The 12,991-nt window shown below is 32.3% G+C and overlaps 1 protein-coding gene and 1 pseudogene across 3 annotated transcripts in view; one reads left to right on the forward strand and one right to left on the reverse strand.

The window, feature by feature from the left end:
* Nucleotides 1-12,991, forward strand: part of LOC126840032 (glucosamine-6-phosphate isomerase-like) — a 73,486-nt gene that overhangs the window by 34,822 nt on the left and 25,673 nt on the right. The window contains exons 1-5 of one of the 3 annotated variants that reach the window (XM_050575524.1): nt 5,492-5,633; nt 7,886-8,014; nt 8,079-8,180; nt 9,341-9,523; nt 9,615-9,799. The exons of 1 other annotated variant lie outside the window; for it this stretch is intronic. In XM_050575524.1, the coding sequence (XP_050431481.1) occupies nt 7,891-8,014; nt 8,079-8,180; nt 9,341-9,523; nt 9,615-9,799 (594 nt within the window). In that variant the 5' untranslated portion in view covers nt 5,492-5,633; nt 7,886-7,890. Of the gene's footprint in view, nt 1-5,491; nt 5,634-7,885; nt 8,015-8,078; nt 8,181-9,340; nt 9,524-9,614; nt 9,800-12,991 lie in introns of those variants that run through there. One more of the 3 variants, XM_050575525.1, reaches the window with a different exon arrangement.
* On the reverse strand, nt 10,682-12,252 carry LOC126840029 (signal recognition particle receptor subunit beta-like; annotated as a pseudogene).

Genomic DNA, 12,991 nt, shown 5'->3' on the forward strand with positions numbered 1-12,991 from the left:
GGATTGCACAAGGTTCACTATAATAGATTTAAATGTTTTTTTCAGGCAGTAAACTTATAGCATAGTTAAATAAATTCGCTATAGTCTATTCAGTGAATTCTTAAAAAATACCCTAGAGGAAGTTTCCAGTGTCAATTTAGTTAATTTACTAAAAAAAACTAGTGTATTCTTTTCTACTGGGTCAAATGTATAAATGTATGACATCAAACGGCATATAACACAAGACAGTACCAAATGTATTAAAAGATCTTACAATTATTTAAAAATATCAAAAAATTGTTAAAATGAAACTCGAAATTCAAACAATTTTTATTCTTTAATCAACTAATAAGATAATATTCTATAGTGTAAATCATGTTTTTATTATCTATGATATTATCGCACAACCAGATGGCGATAAACATATATTTTCTATTCTGCACTCTCATTTTCCGGACTATTACGTTTCAGTGAATATATAATTACATTTTTTTTATATTTCCGTTATAATATTTTCGTTAAATTTATTTTCTATGTTTTAGTTTCTGGTACGATACTCTTCTGGATTTTTTTCATTTTGTCGTTACATTTTCTATATTTCAACATTCTGGATACATACATTCTTGTTATTTTTTTTCTGGAAAATTGTATGCGTCCACCGATACGTGCGCCAACGTTATCACTTTTTGTTATCACTAAATAACAATCTTGCTGATAAAAAATACTAAATTGCTTGTAATACGAATACTACAAGAATTTTAAAATGGCAGTTGATTTTAACAACTGGTAAAATGTTATAATTAAATTTAAAACAATTATACCATTGCCTTGCTATACCGACTATTTACCGTCTTGTGGCCAAACCTAATTAAGGCGACGAAGTTTATGATGTACAGCTGCTGTCGAAAATTCAAACATGGAAAAATCTTGGTAGTAAAAATTACATTTTAAAATTGTCGTTTGAATCTCAGAAACTTTCAATAATAATCGATTTTTTACTTGTAACTTTGTAGATATTTAAATTCAAAGTCAATAGTCGTTTGGTTTTTAAAGACAAGTAGCGCAGAGATTTCCTATTAAACGATGTATATTAAATTAAACGAATAAATAATGTCTTAAAATATATCAAAAGAATAACGACAACAGTTTGGCAGAAAAATTAAAATCTTTACAACATTTATTATCGACTAGTTTTTCGTCTTCAACATGTTAATTAGTTAATAATTATTACTAATATATTTTTTTTTTTTTTCTATAGATACCACAATTTCCATTGGTGTTTGCAACACCGTGTTTTCTATATCTTCCCTTGGTAATAAACTAAAGATATGGACTGTCAATTGAAATTGTCAAAGTCTTGGACTGTATCGCGCAAACCAAGCCCAAAGCCAATACGCAAACAGTCAATGCCGACGTCCAACCTACCGACCAAGCCAACAGAGATGCCGCCAAACCCATGGACGCACGAACAGTGGCTTTAAATTGGTTATTTTTGCACATTATTCAGTCGTGTCGTTTGATTTCTTCAATTTGTTGACTGTGTCCATTAGCTTTTATATTCATCTATTGTAGTTACTTTTTTATATATACTTCCTGTTAATCCTTACTCTTTCTTGTCAATTTATTTCTCGGCACTTTCCAAAGCCAATCATTTTTAATACTGTATGTTTTTTTATGTTTATCTATTATGTAATGTATTTTGTTATTTCAATCACCAACAACGTCGGCCGCCAAACACTAGGCCCTCTGGCCAGTCTCAACCGTCGGGTACGATCAATGGTTTCGAATGTGTGCAAGACCCTCAAAGACAATCTGCTGTCCAGAATGCATAAAGGCCTAGGCAGTACGGTCCCATTCGAAGCCACAGACGTCAATGCGGCCGGCCGAGCAACAGGAACGCGGTGGCCCGCTTCCGCCAAACCACCACCGCCATCGTGGACGGCGAGTATGAAGCCAGGTTAACGGCCATCGCTATGAGCTTGAGAAGAAGGCACGGACATATCCGGCTTGTACCTCCAGACCTATTTTGATTCATATTATTATTATTGTCATTTGTTTCTTGTTGATTATTTTGTATAATTATTGTACTTGGCATTTTTACTATTTGTTAATTAATTTACTATATTATACAATCAAATGTTGCAAATTGTTTTATCGTAACTATCGACTTGTTTTGTATTGTTTTCATGTTTTCTTGTCTTATAAATCTTTGTGAATCTTTAATCAAAAATCAACTTTGCAATGGCTTTTGTGTACAATATTCTAAAATTTCACTGTGACTTGTTTTGTTTTATAAATCTTTATCTAATTAAAAATCAACTTTATCTCCAAAAGCAATGGCTCAACGGTTTCGAATGCGTGCAAGGCCCTCAAAGACAAACTGCTGTCCGGAATGCATGAAGGCCTAGGCTGTACGGTCCCATTCGAAGCCACAGACGTCAATGCGACCGGCCGAGCAGTGGCCCGCTTTGGCCAAACCACCACCATCGTGGACGCCGAGTATAAAGCCAGGTTAACGGCTATCGCTATGAGCTAGAGGAGAAGGCCCGGACACGTCCAACGATAAAGGATTTCACTATTCGGGGTTTTTACATACCCTTGTGGCTTGTTGTTCTTGTTGATTATTTTGTATAATTATTGTACTTGGCATTTTTCCTATTTGTTAATTGTTTTTAAATCGTTTGTTACCATGTTATTCTGTGTAAATAAAAAAAAAAATTTGTTAAATAAAATATTTTCCATTTCTTTATGATATGATTTATTTCTTTAGTATAAACACAGGATATTAAAAATAAAAAAGACCATGTGTACAAAAATGTATACATACCTAGTAGTTTTCTGGAAATTTTTCACTGGATCCATGAAAAGTTTAATACATTTTGTTTTTTGTAAATAATCTAATGAGATACAACGCAGTAGTAATACTTACCTATTTTAACACGGATGTGTTGGCAAATCCTAAAAAAGTGTATATCTGATTCGACAGTACTGTCAACTTGTGATAAACCTAATCCCAGTATAACCTTAGATTTTCTATGCTATTATACAGCAAGCGCTTTCACAAACACAAAACATATATTATTAAATCAAATCCGAAGAAGAAATTCCGTTTTTGAGTATACTTGAGCTTAACCTTTATTATTTGTCTTTATTTAATCCATACACACATCAATCGGGCATTTATGGGTACAACGTATATTATGTCTAATATTTTAGCTGTAGAATTGGATTCAGAGTCATTGGCTTCTAGAAGGTTATATAACGACTTAGGTTTTATTCATAAATTAATAAATGGTAAATTATCCTGTCCAGAATTCCTAAGCAAAATAAACTTTAAAATTCCAACCTTTAATTTAAGAAATAATCGCCCGTCCTTAATACCACAATGCTACACAAACTTAATTAAATATAGTCCAGAGTATCGCATTTTAGATGCATGTGACAATGTACTTAATTTTGATTTTTCTTTTGATTCCCAAATTAAATTAAAAAATATTATATATTGAATAGTAATTAAGCTTACATGTGTTTATTGTGTATATATTTATTTGTTATTATTTCTATTTGTATATCTAATACCCAAGTTGTTGCTGTATATTCTTTTGTGAAACTTTTAATAACTGTACTCGTTACCCATTTGGGGTGTTAAGACTTTAGATAAACAAACAAATATAATAATAATATGTCTGGCTACTATATTATACAATCAAATGTTGCAAATAAACTAACGGTCGTCACGACGGCCGTTGTTTTTTTGTAACTATTGACTTGTCTAAAATTGTACTGTGTATCGTTTTCATGTTTTATATTTCTCTTGTTCTCTTTATCAAAAATAACCTTTTCTCCTAAAGCAATGTCTTTTTTGTACAATATTTTGAAGAACGGGCTGTCAATTGGCATTATGAAAGTGTTAGATCGTATGGCACCCACCAAGTCCAAAGCCGACCAAGCCGGCGAAGATGCCGCGGACGTGCGACAGGCTCTGGATGGGTTAAATTTTGCATGCCAATTAATTATGGTCTTTGTTCATTTATATCGTTTTATTTCTAGTATAAGTGCACTTCGCAATTTATTATTTATTATTTTTTCTTGGTATTCCGCCCACGTTGACTGTGTCCGTTATTTTTTATATTCCTCCATTTTGGTAACTTTTTTATATTTCCTAATAATCCTATGTCTTTCTTGTAAATTTATTCCAAAGCCAATCATTTTTTATACTATATGTTTTTTAATGTTTTTCTTTTATGTAATGTATTTTTATATTCTCATATATTTAATTGCTCTTATTAGTTACGTTATTTTTTCCACCGCATTGGTCTGTTATCATTGTTACAAGCTGTTCTCACATTGTAAAAAATTGTTTCCCGTAAACGCCAACGACGTCGGCCGCCAGAAGTCAGGCTGTCTGGCCACCAGTCTGAACCGCTGGGCACGGTCAACTGTTGCCGGTGCGTACAAAGCCATTATTGACGCACTTCTGTACGAAGCCACCTAGGTCCAACCACCGACCATCGAAGCCCATAGCGGCGGCGACGACGTTGCCAGCGGCCCGTCCCGGAACCCGCCGAAACGCGACCGGCCCAAGAACCCGTACGTAGGACACCGATCGTGGCGGCCCGCTTCGGCCAAAGCACCGCCACGGGGAACGCCGAATACAGAGCCAGGGTCGCGAGGGTAAAGGCCGTGGCCAAGAGCCTTAGAAGCAAGCAACCGTACCCGGACAAGCCCGTCGACAGAGGATTTTATTATTCCGGTTTCTAACGTACCCTTGTGGCTTGCACCTTCTACCCCCCCCCCCCCTTCCCCCATATTTGTTATTTTTACTGTAAATATTTATTTGATTCTACTTAATATTGTTGCCTTTTCTTGCATTTTCAACCTATCCGTTTAATTTACTGTAAATACTTTTGATCGTTAATGTTATTGTAATAATTTATTTTTTTAATAATTGTTTTGTAAAATTATTGTGTTTCCTATATTTTGTTTATATTGTTTTCAAATCGTTACCATGTTATGTTGTTGTGTGTAAATAAACAAATCATTTTTCATGATATAATGAAATATGTTCCATTTCTTTATCGTTGAAAAATACAATAAAAAAAGTGTACGGATGTTTGATACGTTTTTCAAGATACAGTAAAATAAATCAGATAAAACTATTATTTCAAAATGAAACGATATACCTAATCGTTATTATTTTCTTAGACAGAAATATTATTATATTGTATAATACCTAATATTTTCTTTTATTCGACATCCAATGCTTATAAACACGATAATATAGTATTAATACAATATTAATGTCGATATAATTAAGCAGTTTCTTTAGCGGGCGATAAAGAAAAATAACTTTTGTTCACATAGACGTGTTGCTGCACCGGATACAAAATAATTAGTAATTACTACTATATGGGCACATAGTACACAAACTAAAAAGATAATGACAGAGAAAATAAACATCAACAACCTTATCGGTCATAATAATATACATTGTATTACATATACGTATATAGAATATTACATGTGTTCCATGTCTACAGACAAAGCCGAGCTGAGTGTAGAAGCTAAATAGTTGCCATTTAAATAACACAAGCAGTGACACGCCCGCCTTGAATGCTGCACGTCGTATTGAATTGATATAAGAAATCAAATCGGTAAGAACACTTGAATGAATGCTATTATATTTTTTTTAACACAATAATTCGTAACACATGTAATAAATATGTAACACAAAACTAGAAACATTGATTTAAGGTATGAAAAAATTTCATTAAAACTGTACCTACCTCTTTTCGAAACGTCATTATACATCTTGATGATTATTACTTAACAATTATTACAACAATATCGTAATGTCTATTTCCTCTATTAATTAAACTAAATCTATCGATTAATATAATTATTTATAATTACTCGTCGATAGTTATTGAATCCTAATTACATGGTATACAATTTAGTTGGCTTACAAGTGAAATCCACTTAATCACCGTTTTAATTAGATTATTTTAGTAAATTTAAATTTAATTTCAGTGTAAAAAAAAAATAAAAATAAAAAGATTCAACTCCAAATAACTCATTAACAGCACAAGTCTGTTTAAAAAAAAAATGTTTATCTTTAAATTTGTCAAAATTTTATTCGATACGCTTTTAAGTGTAATGGACCTATAAAGGCTATATTAATTATTATAATGTGTGTTAATAAATTTGAAAGTGAGTAGATTTAATTTAAGGTTTATTTTAAAGTCATCGTTAAGATGTTTTGTATTTTTTTACAATGCTCAATTTTTGTTTGAAAAAGCTGCTGTTTTTTAAAGGGGCGTTGTAAAAACGTTTCCTTGGGATACAAAATGTCTAAAATATATTAGATATAGTTGGTACAAAATGGAGTCTTAGTCAGGTTGACCGAGTAAAAATCAATAAACTATAATTTGTTTGCATGTAGAACTTGTTAAGAAAATAATTTTGGTAATTTTTACAGTAAACGCCGACACCAGGCCATATCTGCTATAATACTATGTAGTTAATATTGACCATTATTTTACTGAATTTCTCTTATGTAACATTGTTAGGTGTCAAATCGTTGATTTCTTTATCAAATCTTAGTACGTTACTGACTATTACTTATTTGTGTCTTAAAATAATAGAACAAATAGAAATTTATTACACTAATACCTATTCTAACCTAACCTGACGATGCGCAAAATGGGAATTACACTATTTACCAACAATAACAGTATAGTAATTATTGTAATGAAACGTTATTACTTTTAATTATTGTCAAACATTTAAAATATATATATATTTTTTTTGCTAGAAAAAGATTTTAAAACAATTACCTAATATTTATATAAACGTCAAACATTTGTCTAGCTTGCCCATCAATTTTTACAATAGAATCAAATCCGTGTATTTACATTTTTAGAATTGTTTACTCAATTCAAAAGTTCATGGGCCATAATATATATATATATATCAAATGTGATACCTATTTTTTTAATCGACCGTTTTCTATTTTTACAAAACTTCTATATCTATATCGGACATTTATTATTTAAGTTTTTTATGAAGACCATTGGATATTATTATGCAGTTGGCCTCATGACACTTCCTCTTCCATATATACACACATGTAAAGCACAGCTAGAGCAATTACCATTCACGGCCAGATCCTATGTCAAGTCATTAATAATTGTGTTTATTAACATTATATTTATACCATACCTATTGTTTTTACGATTGAGCTCGGACCTTGTGAGAAAATAAATGATGTAAAAAATTATTGTATACAAATAAATAAAAACTATGCCTAAAAAAGTTTAAAAAATATATTTTTGCATTTAACTACAAAAAAAAAAAACACCTTATTACCGGACTAATAAGTACACATCACGGTTAAACCTTAAAATTAAGATCTATACCTAACTCCTCAAGAAATGTCCATGAACACTTATACTGTGCATGTATCGAGTTAGTTGTATAGTTTCATTTTAATTTAATAAACATTTTTTTTAATTGCATTATATTTTTACCTTCGATGCGTCGCTGAGTAGGTATTGTATTTACAATGATGTGTTTTTATTTTATTTTTCACATACCTACTATGATTTCAATGGTTGTGCAATTGACAATTAATACAAATATATAGCTCTTGCCAATACACAAATCCAACTAATTATTTGTTGTACGAGTACAACTCGAGAGAACCAAACAGTTAGTGAATTATCAAAGGAATAAGATGTGCATAAGATTAAGATTTTGGCAAAAAACTACCTTGACCTAACTCCTCAATAAATAGGGCCTATGACATAGATAGGTACATGTTGCGTTGTTTTGAAATTGTTGACCTATTCCTGTATTATCTGGCTCGGTCACTGTATTTCACAACCTTTTATCTGTCTTTATGCAGCCAAAATGAGAATGATAATAACTGAAAATGCTGATAGAGTCTCGGAATGGGCGGCCAAGTATGTGACCAAGAGAATCAAAGACTTCAACCCGGGGCCCGACCGATACTTTGTCTTGGGTCTTCCTACGGGTAAGTATATAATAACGCACTTTCTTATTTACAAGCAAACCAATTAACTTCAGACCGACTTCAGGTGGAACTCCGCTAGGTATGTACAAGTACCTGATCAAGTACTACAGGGCCGGTGAAGTTTCTTTCAAGTACGTCAAGACTTTCAACATGGACGAGTACGTTGGTGAGTTTAAGTCCAGTATGGTCCCAGTATTTCTTAAGTAGTCTTTCAGAGTCTCTTCATTCCCCATAAAATATCGTTCAGTATATTGATATTAACCCTTCACTGCATGTAAGTGCATAATATATGCATTAGGTTAATTTATATTGGTATTATTTATACAATACTTACAATACTTTCTACTGTGAGCTTAAGTTTATTGATGGCTGCACTGAATAGTGAATTCGTAGATGTGTTGGACCATCTTCTGAGGTTGTCCGTCCAAGACATTTGAGGTCTTCCACAGCTCCTTCTCCTAACTATTTTACCCTGGATTATTTATTGTAATACATATCGGTGGTATTGAAGTTTTCTCGTTTTTATGGTTTTTACTACTTCAAACATTACAATAACATAATACACATCTTAAAAATATGGCCATTTGATTTTTTTTTTAATATTATATAACTACTGTCTTATGTTACTGTGTCAAGACTATTTTTTTTTTTTTTTACTATGGAAGCCCTCAAAAAGGAGAGAAATTACATTCTGACCGTTTATGTTTATTCCAGCTGTTATAATAATGGCCATTTCCATTCTTCCGCATTCTAAACTCAACTAAGACAATATTATCAATTGACACCAGAAACAGTTTCGTTTTCGGTGAAATACATTTTTTACGTTTTCTGCTCAATTCGTCGTTGTGTTGATCTTTTATTGATCCTGCAAATGTTTCTTATGGAAATTATAATGAATAATCCAAAAATATCACTTGAAAAATAAAGGATACATTATTGCATTATAATATAATATATTTTATTGATAATCTCACACATGTCCACAATCTGCTTAACCTCATGAATTGACAATTGTATAAATAATATATTACAATAAAATAAACTTGTTTTAAAAGACCAATCCAATTTCGTGAATTAATTATTAAGTTAATATAATACATTATTAACAAACAAAAAAAACGACACTCAACAACAATCAACGGCAGTTCAAAAAACGACTCTTCTTATAAATAATGTTGTACACCGCTGGACCAGTGTTACCAGCCCTAACAAATAATATTCCATTTTTTTGGAGGGATAATTTTTATTCTGCAATCTCCTACATGTAATAAAACAATACGAATATTGTAATGTTATTAATTTTTTGGACCGTGTCGTCCACGAAAGGCTTGCCCAGAAATCACCCGGAGAGCTACCACTGTTACATGATGACAAACTTCTTCACTCAAGTAGACATAGACCCGAAAAACGCACACATACTTAACGGCAATGCCGCCGACTTACAAGCCGAGTGCCAGAACTACGAACGGCTCATCGAGGAGGCCGGAGGCGTACACTTGTTCGTCGGTGGTAAGTACACACACAGACTTGAGAACTTTTTTTGCTTGATTCGACAACTTTCCGGATTCCCATATAATATGTATACATCTACCTACCACAGGCATAGGTCCGGACGGTCACATAGCGTTCAACGAACCCGGTTCTTCCCTGGTGTCCAAGACACGGGTCAAGACGTTGGCACAAGAGACTTTGGAGGCCAATGCCAGATTTTTCGGCAACGACATCGACAAGGTGCCCAAACAAGCTCTGACGGTCGGCGTGGGAACCGTCATGAGCGCCCAAACGGTAAGCGCGTACATTCAGAGTCCATTAAAATACATCTTAAGCCAGATAACTTTGGCACAACTAGAGGACGCCAAGAAAGTTCGGACTTCCCTGACCTTACGGCCTGAACGAGTTTCGAAAGGAAGTTGAAAACTTCCCTAGTATTATTAGAACGAAATAAACTTGTGTGAAAAAAATAATCCAATTTTGTATATTAATTAAATATGTACGTTATAAACAAAAGTCAACAACACTCAAGGGCAGTGTTCGAAACGACTCTTGGTATAGTATTAATAATGTTGTACACTGGCGGCCCTGGTCACCAGTGTTACCAACGCTAACATTGCCAACACTAGCCTCCCCTAACCACCCTCAAGTTAAACACAGCAGGCCATGATATGACAATAGCACAGACAGCAGTTTAAACTATGATGTACAGTTTTTGTACATCTAATATTTAAAAAGTCGAGAAAGAAGTACTGTATTGACTTACTGTGTGTGGTTTTATTTTCTTCAAAATCTAGTACCAACTATACCAGCTAAAAGAAATTTAATGTGCAAGGCAATTATTAGCTCCTTCGTCCAGTAACAATAAAATTCCATTTCAACGGAAATCTAAGTTTATTACAGACAGTTCAGGCATACGAAGAACAAAATATAAACTGTCAAGGTGTAATTTTTGGGGGGTTTTCCTTAATAAAAAGTTTGACAGCAGATTTAATTTGTAAATGTTGCAACCTCTAGATGTACTTTTGGTCTGATTTTCAGACCTTAAGCCGTAAAACTTTACTGAAAAAAAACTTCCACCCAGTTTAGGGGAAAGGATTTAAGATATTTGTTTGGCACTGCTTGTGTCTAAAGACACAGTTTTTCATCATTTGAATCAAGAAAATGGTGAACTTTTTAGCTCAATAAATAGAATTTATAAACTATAGTTATAATAAAGACATAATGGTTTCTTGAATCATCCGGTTCCAGGTGATGATACTGATCACGGGATCTCACAAGGCGTTGGCCCTTCATAGAGAGCCCATACAATTCTTTTTCGAGTAACGTCTTGATGACTTCCGAACCTTTGGCCATGAGTTTGTCTTGTTTATTACAAACGACTAATATTTTGCTTTTGTTCGAAACAATCGTGTCGTCGGTGATCACTCTGTACAACAGGCTAGCAACGCAAAAGACAGATTAGTTGAAATTTAAATCTCAAAAATTGTATTACACTTACTCTGCTACATCGCATACCGACGTCTGCACGTTTTCCGAATCGACGACGAAAATTATCCCTTAACAGCTCGTCTTGTAAACATCCCAAAATTTACCAAACGCTCGCTCGTGTCCAGGAATATCGACGACACGCAAACATTTCTAAAAACAAAAATTATAATTGTCACAATTAAATCACGTTCTCATAAGTCCGTTTACGTTCAATTGTTAGTGTACCTTGCTGTTTTTGAATTCGCCAATGTTTTCCACCTGCGACGTGAAGGTCTGGACGGCCTTGTTGAACAGCAAGTGCGAATAGAGAGCGGTCTTGCCCGAATCGCACAAGCCGACCAGCAAAACGTCGCGGTAAGTCTTGTTACTCTTTTTCCACAAATACAACAACACTGAAATGTGATTAAATCAAAAAATATATCCACAAAATATGATACAATTTTTGGTCAATATAAATTTGCAAATTTACAATTATCTCTTGATTTGAAAATGTCCTTGTTTGTTAGAAGATTGCATAGCCCATATTTTATTAATCTATGTACTTATTCATTTAATATGGCCATTTACTTAGTGAATAGTTAAATTAATAATTTATGAATAATTACACCAGAAATCGCATAATATGACAATTGATACACATTAATGCGAGCGTATCAAATACTCATCACATAAATGTTGATCTACCCTTGGTATGGTACAAAGATCTTAATTAAATAACTGCAAAACTTCTTCAAACGATTAAACTGTTCCATCCTTTATAAATTAGGTATGGTACCCTCGTGTTTAATATATATTTTTCTGTTCTAGGAACTTGCTTTCTGTTGTAGTTAAATAATTTTTGGATTAAGTCCTGCCGTTTTACGGTGGACAATATTGACATAAAGCTTTTTTTTAATTATTTTAATTAATACTCTGATAATCAGATAGTATAAAAATCTATTAGAAATTAGAATACCTACTTAGGTATATCCATATTTCATTTAGATCTTTTAAAATTATATTTTCATAGATCCATAGATTTATAAGAATTTTTGATATTGCACATTTCCAAACATAAGTAGAATTAAATGTCTAAAGTGATGCTGTAAGATACTAGTGAAAAGTAATAAAATATTTTTGTACAAGCCTGGCAAAGACTTGGCTAATTATCTTTTACCTCGATTGCCTTTATAGAAATACAATTATTATCAATTAGATTTGTTTCTTATAGAAGTGATATTATAACTTTTCTGTTATTAATTCTGCCTACATTCCATTTATTAAGAAATGTATACTTTTCTTATATTATAAAAAAAATAGAAATAATACATATTATAAAATAAATAGATACAATTGCAAGTTGCAGCATCTCATCATATTTATTTATCTCTTATCTCGTTCTCATCGAGATCTGCTGTTAAAGCTCTTTTTGCCCACAATAAGTTTAATAAGTTATAATAAGACTGATTTAAGTATGTTAATATTTACTCAAGATTGGTGAAGTTGTGAAAATTTAAATGATATAAACGTAGCTATGGACATATTTAATGTGAAAACTAATGAGGCTATTTCCAATTCCACTAATATGTATATAATAAAATTGTCAAATCAGAAATTAAAAAAATGAATATCAAGCGGTCAGGTTAACTCTATTTTAACTAAGTGAACATTTAAAAACATTAATAATTAACATTTATAATTGTGTTAGGAATATCTTATACCCCCATAATTTTGGTTAGAAATACTAGATTAAACTAGTAGAAGATAATTCTAACTTTATACTGTTAAACAGTTGTACTTAACTAAATTGTAGTTAACAATGAAAAGTATAAAAGTTGTAGGTATTTAATTTATCATTATTTTCAGGTAAGTGCCCCAATAGTTTTAACAAATGTGTCTTCATTCCTTTACACAAAACAGGAAATAAATAATTGTTCAGTAGTTATTATCTATTATTTCAGTCGGTAATTATAATTACTAGGGCTCTAGTTATAATTACTAGACTGTAGCCATTAT

This window comes from Adelges cooleyi, unplaced genomic scaffold (genome assembly GCF_023614345.1).
Source record: "Adelges cooleyi isolate 19-005CV unplaced genomic scaffold, UGA_ACOO_1.1 ACOO_flye_CR_arks_rails_tigmint_CR_PRNA_33, whole genome shotgun sequence".
Taxonomy (NCBI): Eukaryota; Metazoa; Arthropoda; class Insecta; order Hemiptera; family Adelgidae; genus Adelges; species Adelges cooleyi.